This window comes from Podarcis liolepis (genome assembly GCF_965112155.1).
Source record: "Podarcis liolepis genome assembly, chromosome: 11".
NCBI classification, from domain to species: Eukaryota; Metazoa; Chordata; class Lepidosauria; order Squamata; family Lacertidae; genus Podarcis; species Podarcis liolepis.
The window spans coordinates 14840731-14865810 of NC_139565.1; the positions used below are offsets into that span (position 1 = coordinate 14840731).

The following is a 25080-nucleotide window of genomic DNA, read 5'->3' on the forward strand; positions in this document are numbered from 1 at the left end:
ATTCTGTAATACTCACTCAAAGTATGTCCCACGGTTATCCCGCCTTTGTATCTACAAGCTGCATTTGAACATTTGCAGACATTCCTCCTCCATAGCCTCCTTTGGACTGCATTTGGTTCTGAATTGAACTCACCTAGACATACAGGGGAAGGGTAGGAAAGAAAGCGGCACGGTCAGCCATGAACTGGTGGCCTCTCAAGTTCATTACATTGCGTGTTCAGACCCAGAAACCTCCCCCCTAAAATAAATTCACACTTGACTCAAATTTTGGTTTGTTTTTTTGGCAGAATTTAGGCCTCAACTCTATTGATTACAGAAAATGACTAGTTGCATAGGCTGTGGTTCGACTAGCTCCCTGCCATGCAGGTAGCGCTGACCCAGGGCACCAGCATAGGTCAGCCAAGGGTGAACACCTGGATAAGCGGAAAGCTGGGAACGGGCTAACTCTGCCACCCAAATGTCCCCCTGGACTCAGGCACGGGCACAACCCCCTCTCAGGGGTTGACCAAACCATCGAGTCCCTGGATTCCTTTAACGGAATAACCTTCACATAAGGATAGTGAGAGCGTTCTCCCATCCCTATCACCTGAACCAGAGCCTATCCTCAACCTTACAAGTTGTGACGATTTGCTACGCGGCAGGTGAAACCCAAATGACAACAGCCAATCAGCCAAGTGGGGAAAATTCCTGCCGTGCCCCTGTCCCAACGACAGACGACACATGACGGTAAAGCAAGGTCAAGCGCAACAAACCCTAAAAGCAGGGATAGGTGGGTGGGTGTTCCAAATGCACACACTGAAAGAGGAAGCTCTGGGTCACGTGCATGGGCATAAATAGGTCCCTCAAACCATTTGGACTGCATCCCATTGGCCAGATTGTACCCAGCTTTGAGGAACCTACCAATCGGGTGTTGTGGCTGACCAAATGTACCCACCCACAACACAGGGTGTCGGTTGTCCAGGTGTCACTGCAATACGTGCCCTCTTTAACGGAGGAACTGATTTAGCACAAGTTCATTCCTAGAAGGTAGGTTTACTGGCATTTGAACACATTTGACATGGATAGCACTTTTCCTAGTTGTTTAGTTTCCATAAGGAGAATAACATCTCTTTACTAAACCAATGCTGTCCCTAAAGGACCCCTGGACAGTCAAGTCCAGTCAAAGGCGACTATGGGGTTGCGGCGCTCATCTCGCTTTCAGGCTGAGGGAGCCTGCGTTTGTCCACAGACAGTTTTCCAGGTCAAGTGGCTAGCAGGACTGAACCTCTTCTGGTGCAACAGGACACCGTGACAGAAACCAGAGCGCACGGAAATGCCATTTACCTTCCTGCCGCAGCGGTACCTGTTTATCTACTTGCACTGGCATTCTTTTGAACTGCTAGGTTGGCAGGAGCTGGGACAGAGTGACAAGAGCTCACCCTGTCGTGGGGATTCTCATGCCTAATGCCTGGACATCAGGGCCAGGGTGAGCTGTGTGATCACATGATCACAACTTTGTGGGAGTAACATACGAGGGAACCTTCAGTCCCTCGTAGCTGCAGCATGGGATCAGTGTTTTGTACATCATTTGATGTTGCAGCAGATATACATGTGTGATCTTGAGTTATAAACATGGCTTAGAAACAGAAAATGTTTTTCTTTTTAGGAGAGACAAATAGAATCGTGTATATCATATAAGAGTCCAAAATTTCTTGCACAGGATGTATGCATTGCAACAGATGTCTTAAAAATAGATGTCTACATAGCTATGCAAAAGAGATCCATGTTTTCTTCCAACTGATTCATCTCTTACTCTCTTAATTGGAGATTTATTTAAGAGGAATGTTAACATATCAATTCTGTTAGATGAAATAAATTCTTCTAGGATGAAATAGACAGAGACAAAAATGTTTTGAAACGCTTATCCATAAAAATATAAGAAAATGGCATTTATTACTGTGATTTGTAAGCCATGAATCAAAACAGACTTTAGGGAGAACAAACTTATTCGGGAAAATTGGGGGGAAAAGTTATGTGTGCAATAAATATGCAAAACAGCTGAGCATGAAGTCACTTTGCTACTATAATAATATTGTACATGCATAATTTATTTTAAAAATTCAAGAATGTAAAATCAGATATTAGTATGCCCCCTTTTTGTAAGGTGAAATTTAAAATTCTCTTTATTTTTGCAATTTTTAAAACTGAAATATGTATTCTGGGAGCTCAGATCCCCAAGCAGCATGAAATGAAGAGATGATAAAGAGAACACTGATTTAAAAGCATTTGGATCTGTAACTTCAATGCAGCTCATTCCCCATGCCTTCACAGAAACTCCAAATCCATATAAGGAATGGACAGGGATTTCTCCAACCTTGTAAACACCTTTAATGCGTTTTAAATATAGTGCTGTGCTGGCGGAACAAAAAAACACAGGGAGTTTGTTCCCTCTGTAATTGTGCAGCAAGTTAACAGCCAAACCTGCTCTCCAATATGTGCAGCCTAAACCTCAATTATTCATCTCAATTCTAGGTTTGCAAACACCATCTCTGGCCCTCTTCAGTGAAGATGTGAGTTCTTTTGATTCTTGCTTCTAGTGAACTATGCTAACATAGGAATGTGTGACTTTAGGGATTTCTACCTAGGGCTATCCAAGTTTTCTCCAGGATATTTCAAAGGTCATGCCAATCAAAGAATTCTAGAACAGCTGATTTGTTAATTTTATCAGTGGTGTGCGTTATTTTCCTTCGTTAGCAGTTCCTAGGTTTATTTCTTGTATGGTTAGATAGCTAGCTGCAGGCAAACACACATTTTGGCCATTCGAGAAACAGTTTCAGTCTTTCCTTTGAAGAAACTAGTTAGCATACATTTTTACATAGCAGATTTGAGCCTATTAAAAAAATGATAACAAGAGTTTCTTGTACAATAAAAGGGATATAGGAAAGAGCATTTTGGGTTGGAAGAAGGAAGCTGAAGCTGTCTGTGTTCTAACATGCATTTTTTATTACAGACTGACATTTTCTTGGGGAGAAAGTACAACTTTTTCTGTTTACTAGACAACACTACAAATGTTCTGAAAAGAGAAGTAATACTATGCTTCTAACACTGATTACCCCCCTTACTTTGAAACAATCTATAATATGCCTTTTAGGTTGTCCGTGTTACAGGCTTTCTGATATTATTCATTTGAGTGAATCAGCTACAATACTCTTATATTTGATATGCTGGTGTGTTAAAGGTATAAATGAATCCATAATTTTCTTAATAGGATACACCAAGGCTACAGTCCTATATATACACTTACTCGAACACAAGCACGACCACACTGTAAATATATACAGTGGTATCTCGGTTTTCAAATGTCTCAGTAGTTGAACGTTTTGGTTTTCAAGCTCCAAAAACCCGGAAGTAACTGCTTCGGTTTTCGAATGCTTTTTGGAAGTTGAACGTGCCATGTGCCTTCCATATTGAACACAAGCACGACCACACTGTAAATATATACAGTGGTATCTCAGTTTTCAAATGTCTCAGTAGTTGAACGTTTTGGTTTTCAAGCTCCAAAAACCCAGAAGTAACTGCTTCGGTTTTTGAATGCTTTTTGGAAGTTGAACGTGCCATGTGCCTTCCATATTGAGTTTTCCGTAAGTAAATGCATCCAGAAATAAATGCTTCGGTTTATGAATGTTTTGGAAGTCAAACGGTCTTCCGGGACAGATTACGTTCAAAAACTGAGCTACCACCATATTTGTTTTCTAGCTGCCCCTGAAGATGACTTCTTTAACTAATTAGAAATGATGATGCTTGAATAAGTTAACCAATTCCTTTGCATCCTTGAGTTTTCCTTTCTACTTCTTTTCCCAGTACTGATGCATTCCCTCCTGCCCTCCTGAATATATACTGTCTCGTAAGAGCTGCAAAATGGCGTGGCCAAAAGGCATCCAACCTAATATTGGCATTAAAATATAAGTAATTGAGCATCTGTGTCATCTTGTAAAAAAAAAAAAAATTAAGCAATATTTTACGTCACATCTCTAATCTTTAGGATAGGGTGGACTACAAATCTAAATTGTTTAATGTTTTAGAAAATATACATATTCAAGGATACAGTCTAAATGCTGCAGGGATGGGGTGGAAGGTTCACAGGCTATGAAGGACTTGCTCACAAATTTATTGACAGCTGCACACATTATTATAGCTAGGAAATGGAAGGGCCAAGCGGAATATAAAATGGAAGAATGGTATAAAGAGGTGTGGGATATAGCTATTAATGATAAATTAACATGCACCATTAAGGTAAGATGGGGAATATGCAGATAAATTATTTTGAGGAGATATGGAGGGTGTTTGTAGAATTTGTACTTTTAAAAGGGAAAGGGGTCAAACCACCACAAGAGGTGTTGAATTTTTGGGAGGTTGGATAGTTACAATGGAATGGTCTCAGCGGTGGGGTGCACATTTTTATTCTTTATTTATTTATGATTATTACTCTGTCAAAAAAATGTATAAAATTTAAAGAAATGTATAAAATATAAAGAAAAAAGCTGGAAAAATAAAATAAAATGTTGCAGGATTCCTGGCAAAAACTTACCGAATTCATTCCACTAAAGAGATCTCCTGATCCTACATGAGCTGTGTGAACAAAGTTTGTTGGCTCACCAATCATACTCCGATCGATTCGCCGCCGTCTTTTCTAAAAGGGGAGAAAGAAGACACTAGTTTCATTCAAAGGGAAATAAGGTTTAAATATGAAGCATGAGCCAAATAATAAATGCAACTGGAAACTTACTTTTAACCAGTGCTTTTTTTCCTTCTAAAAAAAAAAAAGTTTAGGGGTACTCTCATTTTGACTCAAGAAAACCACCATTTTAAAGTTCAAATCGGGGAAAATAAATACAGTAAATGGACAAAAGTACAAAGATTCACAAAATGTTTAGGGATTCTTGCTTGAAAGCACAATCCATGGTGTGTTTTTAAATGGCTCACATTGCCTCCATCAGCCATCTAGGTCAATTCATATACTTTTCCAGAGATGAGGCACACTCCTGGTGTCCTCATTCTTCGTATCACATTTGGGTAGCTGACTTCTCTGTAGTCCATATTTCATAACTTAATTTCTTTGTAACTGTTTATAAGTGCAAGTATAAGATCCGTGTGCAAGACAGGAGGCAGCAAAGGTATATCAAGGAGGAGTCAATTCTAACTCTGTTTATAAAGGTAAAGGGAGCCCTGACCATTAGGTCCAGTTGTGGCCAACTCGGGGGTTGCGGCGCTCATCTCGCTTTATTGGCCAAGGGAGCCGGCGTACAGCTTCCAGGTCATGTGGCCAGCATGACTAAGCCACTTCTGGCGAACCAGAGCAGCGCACGGAAACGCCCTTTGCCTTCCCGCCAGAGCAGTGTCTATTTATGTACTTACACTTTGACGTGCTTTCGAACTGCTAGGTTGGAAGGAGCAGGGGCCGAGCAACGGGAGCTCACCCCGTTGCGGGGATTCAAACCACCAACCTTCTGATTGGCAAGCCCAAGAGGCTCAGTGATTTAACCCACAGTGCCACCCGCATCCCTCTGTAGTCTGTTTATAATCTAGATCAAATGTTCCTCTTGTGCCTGGCTCCGTTCCTTTCTCCTTCTATACATATTCTATACAAGTCTTCAACTTGCCAAAGGGCTGACAAAAAGAAGTCCTCAACTGTTGAGCATAGAGGAGAGTTTAAAAAGAAAAACAGGAATCTTATGCTTTTTAAGATTTAATGTTTTATTGTGTTTTTATGTATGTTGGAAGCCACCCAGAGTGGCTGGGGCAACCAGTCAGATGCGTGGGGTACAAATAAATCATCATCATCATCATCATCATGTGTCTGGGGAAAAACCTGTTGTATGTATGTGTTTAATCTGCTTTCACTTGATGCATGATAATTCCTTGTCTGAACTAGATATTTACTAGTACTTTTTGTGATTGCACCCACTGGTATGGAGTAGGTTTTTTTTTGGGGGGGGGGGGGGTTGCTGCCATTTGTAGTCATTTTATGTTTGCACCCATGGCACTTTTATCAAGGTAAGAAGAATACTGGTACCTCCTCATCATCAAGGATCACAGCTAATTTCTTTGTTTAATTACGACTTAACACACCTATTTGAACAGGTTGATCTCTTTGAGAAAGCATAGCGTATTAAACTTTAATCTCCTGTGACTTCCACTGAGGTCACCCTACAGTGTCAGCACAGAATTAAGTTGTTTTCTAACAACTTAACACTGGATTTCCCCTCTAAGTTTTGTTTTTGTTTTCATTCCCTCTCTTGAAATCTGTTTAGCAAGATGGAATTGAAATCTCGGTTTAGTAATCTTCATTACTAACATCTAATACAAAATATTCTCATATCTATCAGTGAAGCAGAATCAAATAGGTAATGTCTCATCTGAACAACACAATTCTAGGCATGTATTTCTTTTTTTAAGAGCCAAAAAAATTATGCAATTGCCCTGAAGAGTTTTCTTGAGCCCTTCACTGCTGGCCCTATAAACCTGCTCTCCATCACATATTTAAAGGGGTCAGTATCCTCCTACTCTTGGTATGTGATGAGATGGCAAGACCACCTAGAGCTCTGGGTGGGAGTTTACACGTCTCATCAGCAGGATTTTTTTGCTGTCCAAACACTGCCCCAGTTGAGTCACTGCAAATCAAAGCCACAGCTGAGAATACATCATGGGCCATAGCCCATAAAAGCAAAATATGTTTGGAATGAACTCGAGCCCACAAAACGCATGCCCTTCTCCCAGGCCCCCCACTTATTCCGGATAACTAACACACCAGGATTTCTGGACTCCTTAACATGAATGTTAAGCATCTCAAAGCATGCCAGAGCTACAAAACAAAAACAAAATGCTAGCCCTATAATCCTAAACACATGTACTTGTATGCAGACCCCATCAATGTCAATGGAATTTACTTTTTGGGGGGCTTAAGATTGCACCACCATCCTATTTTCCATTTTAGCCACTTCAAGAGAAAGTTATCGAGAAACCTGTCAAATGGGAGAGGACAAAGGAGAGCAGCTTAAATAATAACAATCCACACAATATTATGCTATTGAAGCTAATGCCAAGTAGGGTTGGGTGATATATCAATATATAATCCGAAACCGTTTAAAAGCCCCTATCGTGCTATCAGTTTCATAATTTTGACCTGGCAATATATTGCGAATCACTATTTTGTGTGCATGTGCAAAAATTGCAACGCGGGGAAAACTATGCAGCCAGCCAATGCCTCTACATAGCTCCATGCTTAATTCAGATCTTGTGATACATCAGTATATCACCATGTTTAGCTGCTAATATATCACAATGCTGAAAACCAGATATTGTCCACCTCTAATGTCAAGAGAGTACTTCTAGCACACAGCTAGAGGAGTCTTCCAGACATTTCCCCTTGCTGACCCAGAGGAAAATCAGCCTAAAGATAAAGGTACCCCTGATCGTTAGGTCCAGTCGTGGATGACTCTGGGGTTGCGGTGCTCAGCTCGCTTTACTGGCCGAGGGAGCCGGCGTTTGTCCGTAGACAGCTTCCAGGTCATGTGGCCAGCATGACTAAGCCACTTCTGGTGAACCAGGGCAGCGCATAGAAACGCCATTTACCTTCCCGCCAGAGCGGTACCTATTTATCTATTTGCACTTTGACGTACTTTCAAACTGCTACGTGGGTGGGAGCTGGGACCGAACAACGGGAGCTCACCCCGTCGTGGGAATTCAAACCGCCGACCTTCTGATCGGCAAGCCCAAGAGGCTCAGATAGCCAAAGGACCCTCCTGGATTAGGCCAAAGCCCAATTAGTCCAGCATCCTGTTTCCACACTGACGAACCAGATGCCCACAGGAAGCCCAGAAGCAGAACAGGAAGCCCAAGAACACTCTGCTCACCTGTGACTGACTGGTGGCCATCACTATCTCATGGGGGCGAATTTCAGAAACACAATTATCTTGCTAGCGTAGCATGTATACTTATGCTCTAGATAGGACAGTCATAATTCCCTGGGTCACCATGGAAGGACGTGTGGATCCAGATTTGCTTTCACAGTCACTTACAACCCCCTCTCCCATCTGCCCTCAGTCTGCACTGATGAGTCAGACTCAAGAGACTTCCCCTACACAGCCTGACAGTAGGATTGTTATCAAAGCTGCATATGTTTCTCACCATTAAAGGCATTTAAGCATCCACATGGATCTATCATTCACAGGTTTTTGTGTGGTTTTGGCTAAGATTCTCATGAACAATGAGATCACAAAAGCAGGCAGTTCTCTGAATTGAAGTTTGGTCTGTGCCATAGATACTAAAGAAGCAGAGATTGCCAGTGTCGAAGCAATGATTCTTCAACATCAACTTCATTGGACTGGTCATGTTGTGTGGATGCCTGATTATCGTCTTCCAAAGCAACTATGGTACTCTATTCAAAACTTAAAAATGGAAAGCTGGAGGTCAACAAAAGAGGTTTATAGACTCTCTTAAGGCAAATCTTTAAAAATGTAGTATAAACACAGACAACTGGGAAACACTGGCCTGCGAGCGCTCCAGTTGAAGAACAGCCTTAACCAAAGGTGTCATGGGCTTTGAAGATGCTCCAACTCAGGATGAGAAACGTGCTAAGAGGAAGGCATGTTTGGCAAACCGTCACCGCGATCAACTCCCGCCTGGAAACCTATGTCCCCACTGTAGAAGGACTTGTGGATCCAGAATTAGCCTCCACAGTCACTTACGGACTCACTGTTAAGATTGCGTTCATGGAAGACAATCTTACTCGGCTAAGAGTTATCGCCAAAGAAGAAGAATCATCCCCTGGCCATTCCACTGCCAACAATCATCTTGGAAATAAGGGTTTCATAACCTGTCTCCCCCCATTGGCTATATTATGAAAACAGGAAGCTGCTTATATCAAGTCAGACCATCTAGTTCAGTATTGTACACTGACTGGCAGTGGTTCTTGAGGGTTTCAGCAGCAGTCTTTTCCAGCTCTACTTGAAGACATCAAGGGCTTAACCTGGGCCACTGAGCTATAGTCTTCAACCAGGTTCTGAGTCTAGATGCTACAGAACCTAGTAGACTTAATGTGAGAACCTATTCCTATTATTACCTCTACATGATCCTGTGGTTTATAGCTACTCCCACTTGCAAAAACAAATCGGTGTTCTCTTTGATTCCCTTTTATGTATGTGTGTGATTCATGTCCTCTTTTTTTTGGGGGGGGGGTGCAACTGGCCATGCTGTGTAACCCCAACCTGCATGATCCCGTGCAAAAACTGTTAATTCAGACACTTGTTTGGGATCAAAATTGGGGGTGGGAGGTGAGATGTCTTCCCAGTGAAATTTCTTTTCAAAACATGGAGTCATGCCATATTGCAAGTCATCGCCTTCTCTTTTTTTTACAATTTCTCTACCCATACATGGGGTGAACCTTTGAAACTACAGGCCCCAGTTACTATGGCAACCGAGGCACTAGCTGAAGTTGTTCCGTTTTAAAGCTGCTAAACACAAACGTTACACCCCCACAGAGCACTGCTAGAATATGCAGAGGATCTAGTCTCTCTCTCTCTCTCTCTGTGTATATATACATACATATATATATATATATATATATATATATATATATATATATATCAAATGTGCTTCTGTATCCTTCTCACTCCCACTCTTTCCCTTTCTTTCAGCGTCACTTAAAACAAGACGGTTATCCTCTGTGGGAAGTTACAAGGGCAATACATGTACAGCATCACATTTTCTACCCACAAGCAATACCTGTGTAGGGAATTCAATATGTGAGGAGCAGCTCTTAATGTAATTACTTACCTACTTACCTGCCTAACCCCGCCCCCTTTATAGATTTTAACATTTCAAATACCTGGATTAAGTCAGTCTGAGAAAGTTTGCAGGGAAACCCCACTGCTAAGCCATCTACTTGCCAATTTGCAGCTTTGACGAAAAATAAAATATGTTCTACAGTCCATCGCTTGGGCCAAGACACTGTCCTGTCAAAGGTACATGTCTCTCACCCCACCCTTTCTTCCAAACATCCAGTGGGGAAAAGAGTCATGAAGGAGTCGAAAGCTTGTTTTCAGCATTTTAATCACTGACTGCTGCAAATACAGACATGGTTCAATTATAGATGCATCTAACTTTCAAAGGATTATGATGGGCGGCTGGATTATTTATCTAATTAGCAGTATCAAATCTTCTGTATAACCTCAGCATGAACTTTTCTTCATGCTTTTACTTGCCTCGCTCATTTTTATCAACCCTTTTTCAATTTCTCAGTTATTTCTGCATCTTTCAGCAGACAACTCTTCTTATTACATTTCTAGTTTACCTCCCTTATCTCCTGCCAAAAGATAAAGTGCAGGAGCATCAACAGTGTAATCGCTACCTAGAAAACTGATGCCAATGACCCACTAGGTGAAACACATTAAGCAGAGGTATTCAGGTGGAAAATAACTTCTGCAGAGAACACATGCACTGCACTCATCCTTTCTATACCATGCTTAGAGCATTTTATGCTACAGACAAACTAATAGCCATTCCTGCTTCCATGGGGAACCCTGGGAGCTGTAGGCTGGAGAGTTAGGAAATCTAACTGAGGTCACCAAACTATGTTTCTGGATTCTTTGGAGAAAGCCATAATAATCAATAATAAACGGGAATAGGAGTGGGATGCATAAACCATGTCACCTTCTGTTTCAGTATTCACTGACACTTTAATGGTCCACTGCAATTGATCGCAGTTCATTTTCATGTCCACTGATGCGAAGATATACTTTACACAGCACACAAAAGATGTGCATATCTCAGCCATCAACAGATATTTAGAAATCTATTACATTCCCTGCATGTTCCATTTCAAAGTTAATGAATTTACAGAGGGGAAGTCTTTTGCAATTAAGAGTCTTGCAAATCCTTCAAAGTCAATGAAGTGACTAAGTAAAAGGTAAGGGTAAAGGACCCCTGGACGGTTATGTCCAGTCAAAGGAGACTATGGCTTTGCGGGGCTCATCTTGTTTTCAGGCCAAGAGAGCTGGCGTTTGTCCACAGACAGCTTTCCGGGTCATGTGGCCAACATGACTAAACCGCTTCTGGCGCAACGGCACACTGTGACAGAAACCAGAGTGCATGGAAACGCCATTTACCTTCCCGCCAGAGTGTTACCCATTTCAAAGTGCTAGGTTAGCAGGAGCTGGGACAGAGCAACAGGAGCTCACCCCATCACAGGGATTCGAATTGCTGACCTTCTGATTGGCAAGCCCAAGAGATTCAGTGGTTTAGACCACAGCACCACTCACATCCCAAATAAACAATCACTGATAGGTCCACCTGCCATTGTGAGGCTCAAAGCAATGAAGATGATGCCTCCCCAGCTGTTGCCATTGGCTGTGGGTTTCTTGTGATGTCACAAAAGCACTTGGCAACTGAGTGGATATAAAGGCAGGCCAAGGGGAAAACACTTTTTTGTTTCCAGCAGGACACACCTGGCCATGGATGTGACATTCAGCACTGCCCAGGTTTATCCCACTTGGAGGAGGCAAACTGATGAATGGAAGGAGGCAATCCTCTGGCAGTGGGATGCTAGGGAGTGATAATAAGGCATGTTTGCTTGCTTGAAGGCTGCTGGTATCCATGGCTGGAAGCTGGTGGACATCTCATGATGGACCTTAGAGAAACTGGCAGATATTGGTGGATGGAAGCTAGTGGCATTTGGATTCGGAAGTCAGTGGAGGCTACAAGGCTAAAGCAGACTGATGTTTGTGGATGTTGGCTGATGGAAGTTCACCTTTGGAAGACAGTCAACAGATGCCAGTGGATATTTGTGGATTGAAGGCAGGGCATGAACGTGATTGGATGTCATGTTTCTGGATGTCGGCTGGTATATGTTTGTGTGAGTACATGGGAGGTTTCAAATGTGGTTTAGGCAGAATGGTGTTTGTATGTTCACAAATGTGATGTGTGAAAGGTAGATATTCATGAATAGATGGAACCCAGGGGAGGGGGGATATTGGTTTCATGGAATCAGATTATCAGGGAATCGAATTTAGAAGGGACCATGAGGGTCATCTAGCCCAGCCCCTTACAATGCAGGAATCTTTTGCCAAATGTGGGGCTCAAACCCACTGGTGTGCTTCTGGACTGCTAGGTTGGCAGGAGCTGGGACAGAGCAATGGGAGCTCACTCCGTCACAGGGATTCAAACCGCCAACTTTCTGATCGGCAAGCCCAAGGGCCTCAGTGGTTTAGACCACACCGCTACCTGCATCCCTTTTAAATTGTAAACGGTGTTTCTATTTGCTCTGGTTTCCATCACGGTGTTCCGTTGCGCCAGAAGCGGTTCAGTCCTGCTGGCCGCATGACCTGGGAAACTGTCTGTGGACAAACGCCAGCTCCCTTGGCCTGCAAGCGAGATGAGCGCCGCAACCCCATAGTCGCCTTTGACTGGACTTAACCGTCCAGGGGTCCCTTACCTAAGTTAGGACCCACCACAAAGCCATGTATGTCTTTAAACCTAAGCATGTAAGTTCTCTTGAATTCAGTGGGGATCACTCCCAGGTAAGATGGCAGCTACGTTGATTTCATACTTCAGTTTAAATTTGTCATCCTATATAATTTCACTCACACAGGCAGTGGGTGGAGGAAGTTTAGTTATGTCAGGAAAACTTTGGGCAAGGATAAAGAAAATCACTTTGTTGAAAAACAACTTACAAAAAAATTACAAAACTAACCCATAGCCCATCTCTATGCCCAACCCACTTATAAAAGAGGCAGAAAAACCAAGAAGCAGCCAGTAGTCGAAAGAAAATGGAAGGAAAAAAGGAAGAGAAATTAGAAACAGAGGAACCTGAGTAATATGACAATGAATGCAGAAGATCCAGCACAGTTCAAAATGCACATATAAAGGGAAGTGAGGTTTTGAGGAGTATCATTTTTATTACTAGCATTATATTTTTAAGCATCAAAGATCAAACATGTCACTGGCCCACTAGGTTAAAGGTGAGGCGAAAATCTGTTGTACTTCTCTTGTTAATCTACAAATATTGTCAATCTGCAGTCTAGTCTTTTACAGCCAGATGTCTGGGTTGTTGTTGGGGATTTTGCTGTCATTCTTTAAACAGATCCTGATTTTGTACAAAACTAATCATCATACTTTGGAAGCAAAGACCTCACACACTGATGTTGCTCTGCTGAATCACAAAGTTCATTTTCTTTTTAGCTGGCTCAGCACACCGTCACCTTAGCAATCTTTTAATGTGAAGAATGCAGCCTCTAAACTGTTTACCCACTATGCCATTATGTTGTGGTGGTCTTAGTCATCACATGATAAACTAGCAATTTTGGGGCATGCTTCTTAAACAAACAGAAACATTTGTCAGATGATTCCTGAAAAATAATAGTTCTTTCAAGAAGCATGTTTAGACTGGATGGCAGGGGAAAAGAATTCATCTGTCATTCTAAAGCTCTGCTCAAGTATATCTGCTCCATTAAGTATATTTGGTAAATAATGTCCTTTAATACAAGTCTTTTACTTGTAATAAAATGAACATCGATAAAAGTGCTCTGCAAAAGGAAGACAAACTAGAACTTCAATTTATCAGATCCTCATGCAACAAAAAGTTACTGTTAATAACTCAGTTCTATTAAAAAAACAACAACTAATGGTTTTCTGCAGTTCTAAGGGCCTAAGTATACATTACATTAAATGTGTGGCATGCAATGTTGTCTGCTCTTTTTTGGGGAGGGGGAGTCAATACTGAAACCCAGTTTTTCATCAGGACCTAAGTAGTCCTGAGAATGGGGTTTTAACCTTTCTGTAATTAGCTGTGATTTGCACAAAACTTAGCTTCTGTATGCAGCAATTGCCCTTCTGAAAAGAAGTTCCTATGTACTTTCTACACTTAATGTTGAATTGATTTCTTATAAAATGGGGAAGCAGATTTTTTAAAGATCTCTTTGCCCAAGGTCACCTGTACGTTCAATAATCTATGTAATTTGTAAAAACATGAATCTATGGGCAATTGTTTAATCAAATGAAAATACAGTGGTGCCTCGCAAGACGAAAAGAATCTGTTCTGTGATTCTCTTCGTCTAGCGGTTTTTTTCGTCTTGCAAAGCAAGCCCATTGAAGGATTAGCATATTAGCGCTATTAGAGGCTTTTAGCGGCTTATCTGCTGATTGGATCAGCTGATAAGCGGCTTAGCGCTATTAGCGGCTTAGCTGCTGATCGGATCAGCTGATAAGCGGCTTAGCGCTATTAGCGCTATTAGCGGCTTTTAGCGGCTTTTAGCTGCTTTTAGCGGCTTATCTGCTGATCAGATCAGCTGATAAGCGGTTTAGCGGCTTAGAAAAAGGGGGGAGGGGGAAAAACCAGCAGGAACTCGCAAGACATTGTCGTCTTGCGAAGCAAGCCCATAGGAGATTCGTTTTGCGAAGCACCTCCAAAACGGAAAACTCTTTCGTCTAACGAGTTTTCCGTCTTGCGAGGCATTCGTCTTGCAGGGCACCACTGTAGGCATTTCTTTAAATTGTAAATATAAATAAACTTTGTCGAACTAATTTTGGTTTATGAACACAGAGTTCAGAGGAGGCACCTATTTTTATTTCTGAAAGCAACCATCATAAAGCTTTTAAGGCTGCAATTCCACTACACATACAAAGTCTCTGGCTTTGAGGGGAAAGCTGCCTTTCAGACTAGCGCTAAATGGTTGCCATCCTGAAAACACTGGCCAGCTGAAGAAGGAATTAAAAGGGCTCAATGATATTTGTGTTGCAGATTTCCTTCCAAACTGATTGTTCTACTAGACCAGGGGTAGGCAAACTAAGGCCCGGGGGCCAGATCCGGCCCAATCACCTTCTAAATCTGGCCCACGGATGGCCCGGGAATCAGCGTGTTTTTACATTTTATTTAAAAGGCACCTCTGGGTTATTTGTGGGGCATAGGAATTTATTCATTTCCTCCCCCAAAAATATAGACTGGCCCACCACAAGGTCTGAGGGCAGTGGACCAGCCCCCTGCTGAAAAAGTTTGCTGACCCCTGTACTAGACCATAACCTGGAAACTGTTTCCAGTGGGGGGGGGGTTATGCTAATCTTTCTGAATACTTTCGGGTCCCTTGCAATTTATCATGGCGAAAATAGAAGCTGTTCTCTGAAGGCCAGCTTTATTTGTTTATTTATTTTTAAAACTTCTCTTAGCACATGGCAGTTTTTCTATAGCCTCTCCCTGGGATAAAAATACATGTAATATGATAATGCAGAACGGAGTTAATTGAATGAGGGCCCCTTCAGTTGTTACCGGGCCCAAGTTCACTCCTCCCTTCCATCACCAAAGGAAGGGTCTACAGTAGTACCTTGGAAGTCAAACAGAATCTGTTCTGTAAGTCCGTTCGACTTCTAAAATGTTCAGGAACCAAGGCGCAGCTTCCAATTGGCTGCTGGAAGCTCCTAAGCCAATCAAAAGCCGCCGAAGTCGCGTCAGATGTTCAGGTTCCAAATAAAGTTCGAAAACTGGAACCATCACTTCCGGTTTCTGATCGTTCAGGAGCCAAAAAGTTTGACTTCCAATGCGTTTGAAAACCAGGGTATGACTCTATCTGCAAAACTTAACAATTCCAAAATACAGACGCGCATTCACTGTCACAGGATAGAATATACTGCCTTTGGCTGTACTTGAGGGTCGATTTCAAAAAATTCTGCTGGAAAAACAGTTACCGTATTTTTCGCTCTATAACACGCACCAGACCATAACACGCATGTAGTTTTTAGAGGAGGAAAACAAGAAAAAAAATATTCTAAACGAAATAGTGGATATATGATTTTTGTGGTTCATGTTGTGGCCACAGACATGTGATCTGACAGTGAGTTTGGAGTAGCCCAGTGCAAAAATCCTGAGGATCCATGTGGATCCATGCTTTGTAACCACGAAGGAGGGAAGGAACGGGAACCATGGATCCTCTGCTCACGACTGCAGCAGATCCCCCCTGCCACCCGCAGGCATTCGCTCCATAACACGCACAGATATTTCCCCTTACTTTCTAGGAGGAAAAAAGTGAGTGTTATGGTGCAAAAAATACGGTATGTCCCTGTGGAGATGGCAGTATTGAGTTAGTGGCTCATGTGCTTCTGGCTTGCACTCTTTATAAAGATTTGAGAAGTGAGGTTATTACTCCTCTATTATTGTCCATCCTGGGTCACTCAGCCATTGCTACTGCATCCTTTCTTTTGCAGATCAAGATGATCAGGTGACAGCAAAAACTGCAAGGTTTTTAGCAGGGGCAATTAGAATAAGATCTATTATTTGATTATTGGTGTAAACCCGCAAAATGTATTTTCTATCGCTGTTTTTACCTCTATCTTCAGTACATTTCATTTCATTTTATTGCTATGGCTAGTGGCTGATGCAAATGAAGATTCTTCTGATTCTGTAAAGAAGGATCTAACAGCTGAATTTCAAGATCCTGTGTTTATTTGAATGTTGGATCTTGCAAGAACCTGGCAGAAAAAGCCTTAGGTCTGCCCTCAACCCAAGTAGGCTCTCGGGAGCCAAGTAATAAATGAACAAGGGCAGAAGTCACTGTGGCTAAAAGAACATTCCTAATATCTACTTTTTAAAAAGAAATCTGAAAATTAAATATAATACGTAAAGAGTACACTGGCAGTTACTAAAGTGATTGCTGCTTATAAACTAAGAGTAGTAACAAGGGAGGGGGGAGTTTAATTTTCACTTGCTGAGTCTCTTGAAACTTTCACAGGAAATATTTAGAGAGAGGTCAACCTACATGATGAAACGCTACAGCTCCACGACAGGATATGTGTCAGTAGTTACAACATGAAAACCCTTCCTATTCAACCAAATAAATGTCACTTCCAATTGAGAAGGAAAAAAGCAGAGAGTTGGCGTTCAGAAAAAACAACAACATTATAGAGAACAAGTATCTCTGCAGGAACCCACAGCCTACTAAAGAGAATAAACTTCTAGTTTTTCATGTCATTTTGTAGTTCAGTTGATTTATAGACAACTCAGGTGCTCCTTAGCGTAAGAATAATTCAGCCATCAAATGCAGATGTGCAGAATATGGGGACGTACCCTTTAGCAGGCAAATACTCAAAATGTAATCAAATATATTTTGTATTGTACTTCTCAAAAAAGAAAACAGACATTTTAGGGACACACTAGATGTGGTGCTCAGGCCCAATGGATTTTATTCATGCGTGTGTCCTATTTATATATAATACGGTTGGGGTGGAAGGTCAGTTTTTACATGAAGTGAATCCTTGGGAAGTGAAATTAGCATGGCAATGTAAATGGGAGAAACATGCTTTCCCAGAGCCCTCCAAATGGGGAGGTGGGTTGTGACCAGAATCGGTACTTACATTGAACCCCTAGGCTGTTAGACACATGCAGGGGTAGCCAATGGGGTGCTCTCCAGATACTGCAAATGACATTACAGTCGTACCTTGGAAGTCAAACGGAATCCGTTCCAGAAGTCTGTTTGACTTCCAAAACGTTCGCAAACAGAAGTGCGGCTTCTGATTGGCTGCAGGAAACTCCTGCAGCCAATCAGAAGCTGTGGAATCTGCATCAGACATTCAGCTTCCAAAAAAAAGTTCAAAAACTGGAACATTCACTTCCGGGTTTCAATCGTTCCGGAGCCGAAACGTACAAGTACCAAGGCGTTTGACAACCAAGGTACAACTGTATTGCCTGTGTTGGTAGAGCTGATGGGAGTTGTCCAAAATATCTCAAAGGCACCAACCTGACTATCTAAGTTGAGACTTCCCTTTTCTCCTTGTGAACTTGCCGGCTCGTACTTTAAGCCCTTCTCTTAAGAACGGTGCTTGTTTAATCTTCTCACCAGACAGAACAGTAATACCTTTATGCCTATTCTAAACAACAAAACAGAGGTCATATTTCACAGGAAGATACTAGGCAACAGATTTACTAGGGAAAACGGACGGTTCCCTAATAGCCTCACGTAATAGCTATGAAACACAGATGTGTTTCTCCTTCAAACAATCAAAATAAATTGTTTTTTTCAGACAGACAACCACAGTCATTCTTTACTGTGATCTGAGACTTCACAAGTTATTGTGGCTGTTTCATCTGATTGAAGCACTGGGAAAAAAGAAACAAGTTACAGTACTTAAAAGTGGAAAACTGTTTTTTTAGAAAGAGCTGCTTTTCCTGGACCACAACAAAGCTTCTACAAGGGGCAGACAGGTTTCCCCTGTCTTCCCCTGCCCACCCCACCCCCAGTTTTGAAGCACTCTAGTATCCACAAAATTCCCTGGAAAAATATATGTGACTTTAAGTGTGAACGCCACAGAAGAAGAAAGAAGTCCGTAAGACTGATATCTGCAACCAGTAGCTTCTCGAGAAATATTCCTGTTTGCTGAGCTTTCCCCTCAAACCAGCTTATTTCCGATCAGAAGAAGCTAAGGTGTGTAAACTTCAGGCAAACATTGCCCATGCGCATGTGCAGATGACACCATCGGCAAATTGGAGTTCAGCATGAGGAAACAAATCAGGTGTTGGGCACTGGGTGAAGACATGTCCCTTCCTTTGTCTGGAGTAAAGGACCTCTGGAAGGTTAAGCCAGTCAAAATTGACTATGGGGTTGTGGCGCTCATCTTGCTTTCAGGCCGAGGCAGCTGGCGTTTGTCCACAGACAGCTTTCTGGGTCATGCAGCCCGCATGACTAAACCACTTCTGGCACAGAAACGCAGTTTACCTTCCCGCTGCAGCGGTACCTGTTTATCTACTTGCACTGGTGTGCTTTTGAAGTGCTAGGTTGGCAGGAGCTGGGACAGAGCAACATGAGCTCACCCCGTCACAGGGATTTGAACCATTGACCTTCTGACTGGCAAGCCCAAGAGGCTCAGTGGTTTAGACCACAGCACCACCTGTGTCCTGAATAAACAAGCATACAATCACTGATAGGTCCACCAGCCATTGTGAGGCTCAAAGCAATGAAGATGATGCCTCCCCAGCTGTTGTCATTGGCTGTGGGTTTCTTGTGATGTCACAAAAGCACTTGGCAACTGAGTGGATATACAGGCAGGGCAAGGGGAAAGCCCTTTTTTTATTTCCAACAGGACACACCTGGCAATGGATGTGACCTTCAGCACTGTCCAGGTTTCTTCCACTTGGAGGAGGCAAAGTGGTGAATGGAAGGAGGCAATCCTCTGGCAGTGGGATGCTAGGGAGCGATAATAAGGCAAGTTTGCTTGCTTGAAGGCTGCTGGTATCTGTGGTTGGAAGCTGGTGGATGTCTCATGATGGACCTAGCAGTAGCTTCTGGCATAAAGGGACACTGTGATCGAAACCAGAGCGCACGGAAACACCGTTTACCTTCCCGGCGGAGCGGTACCTATTTATCTACTTGCACTGGTGTGCTTTCGAACTGCTAGGTTGGCAGGAGCTGGGACAAAGCAGTGGGAGCTCACCCCGCCATGCAGATTCGAATCGCCGACCTTCCGATCAGCAAGCCCAAGAGGCTCGGTGGACAGCAATGTAAGATAGTGAATTGAAAGGGGAGCGGAGGGAAACAACCTCACTGTGTTTGAAGCTACTAATTTTTACATAGCTCTGTTGTCCAGAACACAATGTTAAGCAGGCAAGCTATATATATATTTACACTCATTCAAGTCACTTATGACCCAAGATAAGTGAAGTGGAAGCAGCTGTTTGTAAGCTGTATTCAGTCTTGTATCCAGCAACAGAGCAAACCAAGAAAAATTAAGGGTTCATGACTGTGATGATCTCATAAAATGATGGGCGCTCCCAGCAGTAATAGGTTAATTGGTTGGAAATTTACTGTGTAATGAGTTACACACACATATGTACCTGGACATATAATTTAGTTTCCTGTATCTGTTTTATAAGGTTTTTTATATTTTATGGGGATAGTTTTATGTATATTTGTTTTCTAACTGGTTTGTGGATTTTAGCTGTGTTTATATCTATATGTGCATACACAGCTTGGAGAGGGTTTTTTGTGGTTTAACATGATTTCAGATTTCTTTTCAAACTCTTAAACACTTCTCTCTTAAAGCTCAATTCATGACCCCCTAAATTGCAGGCCTCTTGGTTTCAGTCACTTGAACTTCAGCTGTTGAACTTCTGCCAAGTTGCAGACTGAATAAAGGTGAATCAGATCTGAACCATTGTTGATCCATTTGACAGTTTCCTTCTGGGTGGCTCACTCTGTCCTGGGCTCCTTTCAATTTATCTGTCAGTTTTTCCTTATGTAACAGTTCCCCGGAGAGTGTTCTCTCTCAGGCCTTAACACTCCATTGCAGTAAGAGACACATTTCTTTCTCCTCAGCAGGGTCAGCTCAAGGGAATTTACTGCCAGGCACAATAGTCCACAGGGCTGGCAGCTGAACCTTATTTCAACGCTGGTGACAGGACAACATATTCCATAGTTCCACCACACTTGAGGGCAGCAGGCTTTGGAGGCAAAGGGCAAGCCGGGTGGTACCCACAGCTCTGTCCTCCAACCCCTTGCCAACATTTCCTACTCCGCAGCATCTGCTGCCTTAGCTAGACAATTCACTCTGCCCATCAGTCAGGCTAGTCTTGCTCCTCAGCAACTTGGCATGGCTTGAAGAAATGGACTTGTATCCAATCTCTGATAATCCTGAAATTGGTCTGTAGGTGAAGGCATACAAGTGGACTAGAAATTTCCCAGGAAACTAACTTTGTGACAACACCTTTCCCCTCTGTCCAGCCCACTATTTCTACCACTCATTTCGTTTTCCCCGCAATACCCATGCACGCACAAAGCTTCAAACATCTGCCCAACGAAAGCAAAATAACTTATTCAGATATTGTCGTTCACTTTTCATCTTGGATTCACTTTTCATCTGGAGGAGGCGGCCATTTTGCAATCTTGCGATTATTCAGCAGCTGTAGGCAGGTTATGAAATTCAGGTGCATATGTGGAGCACACCACTTTAAGCATCTATCCCATTTCAAAATCAGCGAAATAATTTCAAAAAATGCAGCATGCTCTTTGGAGGAAGGATGTCAGGATGTACACACAAACCATACAACTCTCCCCCTGCAATACCTCATTTAAGGGTTTTTGCAGGCAGCGGTGGCTGTTGGGAAAGCCTGCCCAGGGTACTTCCACCCGTCTGCCCTTTTGCTGAGCAGACAGGGCTCACCAGTAGAATGATGTAGCAGAGGCTGTTGGAGCTGTTTAGGCTGGGTGCAGGGAGACCTCTGCCTCAACTACCCTGCCCAGCACAGAATATCGGTGATTTGGATTGTGCTGTAATTCAGGCCGAGCAGAGACATTTGGAAGTGACTCTGAAATCTTCATAGCTATCGCTTTGGAAGACCCACACTTGGATCTAGAAGCATCATTCCAGTACTGGAGAGCTTCTTTCAATCATGGAAAGTCTAAACCCTGCCTAGCAGAAAAGGAATAAAAGTCCCAAATCCAGGGAAATCTGTCATTTTCTGCACATTATCTTTTTTTAAAGACTCTTTCATACTCTACAAGAGCTTTTACAAGATGTGACCAAAAAGTTTGGTGAATTGTCACGGAAATCGGACAGCGAGAAATATTTGACCATACATACCTTACAGGCTTTCAAAGTAGGCCACCTCTGATACAATGCACCATAGACAATGTTCGTAGAACTGTTGGAAACTTCCGGAGAAGTCGTCTTTTTGTACTGCTTTCAGTTCCCTCATCACAGCAGCTTAGACATGTGAAATGTTGGAAAATCTGTGCCATTTCAGTTTTTGGAAAAAGAAAGAAATCTGGTGGAGCCAGATCGGGAGAATATACTCAGTAACCTCAGTAACGATTTCACGCAGAATATGCAATTCTTCCACCATCATTCAGGTGGGTAAACACCAATCCTGAATCAATAATTCACCAACTCTGCCGCCATTTGCCACTGTTCTACTCATCAATGGTCTTCCAGACCGTGGGTCATCTTCGACGGTTTGCCGCCCTTCACAGAGAGGCTCAAACCACTCATACACTGTCTTTCATGTTACAGCTTCATCTCAGTACACATTTTGTGAGCATTTCGTGGGTTTCCGATGCCGATTGTATGTTTGAATATTTCTTGCTGTCCGATTTCTGTGACCATTCATCAAACTTTCCGGTCACACCTTGTATTATAAAGCTTGCATCTTACTTATTCACCAGGTTTCTCATACTGTAATACACGGTGACATTGCAAGGCAATAAGTGTTGCACTAGCTTGCCCATGAGTTTGTGGAACAGCTCAAATAGATCTTTTAAATTCTGCTCATGGTTCTTTGGAGTGAAAGGCACCATGTAAGATCTGATTCAAGCTGTGGATGTCCAGTTCAAACATTGAGGTGTTCCAGCACAAATGCATTCTAACACTGACAGGAACATGACTCATTTTAGATGAACATCTCCTGGGGGCATGCAACTAGATGAATATATGAAAAAGATATACAGCAGATAAACATAAATTTATTCAATGCTAGGAAAATGCCCATATACTGGTGTCAGCAGCTCAGTAAGACTCAGAAAGTGTAGCATATCTAGAGCACTCTTACAGATTTGTTTTGCTGTGTGTGCCTAAAGGGAATTTAATGCCCTACTTTAGAACTGGTTGATCACTCATTTCATTTTAGCAGACAAGGAATTGAATTGCTTTAATTCACTACGAAGGGGTGCAACACGTTCAGAACAAGATTTGTTCAGAGCGACTAGCTGGATGACATCTACTTGTCCATTTCAATTTTACAGAAGGGATATGAAAACATTGTTCACTTTGCAGAAGTATCTCCCCCCACCAGTCCCAGGGGAAGGCTGCGAGTCAGAAAGAACAGCTTTGTAAGACGTTGTGCAGCAACAATCACATCTGTGCAGTGGTTTTCCTTGCACAAAGTCACATTGCTCTAGTCTCTGCAGCAATTGAGTCTGTTGTGAGTTTGTCTTTTAAACATTGGGGGCAACAGACTCTAAACAGCAAAGTGTGCAGATACAATGAGAGCCAAGAGAGTCTTTGACCTACATGTTGCTCTCAAGCTTTCAAACATCTGCAGTCCTTGAAGAACCTATCTAGAGGTCTTAAAGTGCTAGTGCCATCACTGGTACATATTACTGTCTAATGAACACCAGGAAATCTGAAGTGTAGCATCTGAGTCTAAGGCGGGGAAGTGCTGTTGCTTTTCCCAACCACAGCAAGGTGTATACAAAACAGCAATTCTAGTTGCAACTGGAAACTTGTACAGGGCAAGAGATTGCCATTCCATACTGTTGATATGCAGACAAATTCTAATTGATGCCCCTCACAACATTTTCTACTACCTAAGTAGACACACCCTGAAAATGGTCCTCACCCATTTAAGCAACTGGTGCTTTTAAGCAACTGCAGGCTTTTCCTGATGGTCATTTCTGCAGAAGCAACACTTCAAATAGAGCATGCTGAATTCAGAACTAATATGTGGCCTTTTATCAGTTCTCTTGTTTTGCTCTCAAGTGAAATATTTTTGGCCAAACAAGAAACTCAGCATGGTAATCCTGTTTCATCCCTTACCATCCTGATTACCACTGATTTAACAGAGACGGCAAAGATGCTATCTATAATGATCATACTATAATATACTGCTTATCTCCAGTGTAATCAGAGTCCAATTAAAATCCTCATATTACTCCATTATTTTTGTGAATGGTTCCCCCCCCCCCCCCGTTTGTTGGATGGTGTCGAACTAATAAGAAAATGAAGTGCTCTTATCTTAGGGTGAGCAGAAAATATAGCCAAGATGATCAGAGGCTGGAAGTGCATGATGGAAATGTATAAAAGGACATGTGGAGAAATTGGAAAGAGTCTCCCACACCCCGGCTGTCATAATAATAGAATTTGGGGCATTCCCCACTCCCAGCTGCTCCTATGGAAACCGGATGTCCTGCTAGCAAGTGGTTGGGGTTGCACTGGCTTGTTGCTAATATTGCCCAGATCTGCCAGCGCCCCTTCTTCCTATGGGTTCTCACCCAGTTTTAGTAGTATTACAAGTGCTGCCAAAGTGAGCAGAGGTTCTCTCCCTGCTGAGTCCTGGGGCAGCCTTTGCAGTCTCAGAGGATGTGTATCAAGATCATAGAATCATGGAATCATAGAGTTGGAAGAGACCACAAGGGCCATCGAGTCCAACCCCCTGCCATGCAGGAAACACCATCAGAGCACTCCTGACATATGGTTGTCAAGCCTCTGCTTAAAGACCTCCAAAGAAGGAGACTCCACCACACTCCTTGGCAGCAAATTCCACTGTCAAACAGCTCTTACTGTCAGGAAGTTCTTCCTAAAGTTTAGGTGGAATCTTCTTTCTTGTAGTTTGGATCCATTGCTCCGTGTCCGCTTCTCTGGAGCAGCAGAAAACAACCTTTCTCCCTCTTCTATGAGACATCCTTTTATATATTTGAACATGGCTATCATATCACCCCTTAACCTCCTCTTCTCCAGGCTAAACATGCCCAGCTCCCTTAGCCGTTCCTCATAAGGCATCGTTTCCAGACCTTTGACCATTTTGGTTGCCCTCCTCTGGACACGTTCCAGTTTGTCAGTGTCCTTCTTGAATTGTGGTGCCCAGAACTGGACACAGTACTCCAGGTGAGGTCTGACCAGAGCAGAATACAGTGGCACTATTACTTCCCTTGATCTAGATGCTATACTCCTATTGATGTTCTTAAGTTGGCATCAGTGGCACCAAATCACAATGCCATGGCATTTTTTACTCTGGGATTGGTGGGACCAGGTCTTTAGCAGATGCGGCACTAGGGTGCAAATATCCACCCAGCTCCCCCAAATTACCACGGATAGTGTTGGGGTGGCCATAGCTGTGCACTGCCAGCCATCCGGGGGGGGGTCGCAACTCTCCCCCATGCCGCTGTGGGAGAGCGATCCCCGCAGAGGCTTGGGAGGGAAGCTGTGTGCCCGCCAGCCATATGGTTGGCGGGATGCGGCTGGTGGGCATCCAGGGAAAAGGGAGGCCACTGGCAAAGCCACGCAGCTCCCCCACTTGCTGGGGTGCCCCTGAGAGGCCAGCACCCTGGTGCGACGCACCACTAAGCCCTATGGGAA

At 42.9% G+C, this 25080-nt stretch overlaps 1 protein-coding gene across 6 annotated transcripts in view; it reads right to left on the reverse strand.

The window, feature by feature from the left end:
* CDC42SE2 (CDC42 small effector 2) overlaps positions 1-25080 on the reverse strand; it is a 104661-nt gene that overhangs the window by 3640 nt on the left and 75941 nt on the right. For all 6 annotated transcript variants that reach the window (XM_083464682.1, XM_083464680.1, XM_083464678.1 and 3 more), the window contains 2 exons: positions 4568-4669; positions 17-133 (listed from right to left, as the gene is read on the reverse strand). In XM_083464682.1, coding sequence (XP_083320808.1) covers positions 35-133; positions 4568-4669 — 201 coding nt within the window. In that variant the 3' untranslated portion in view covers positions 17-34. The remainder of the gene's footprint in view (positions 1-16; positions 134-4567; positions 4670-25080) is intronic.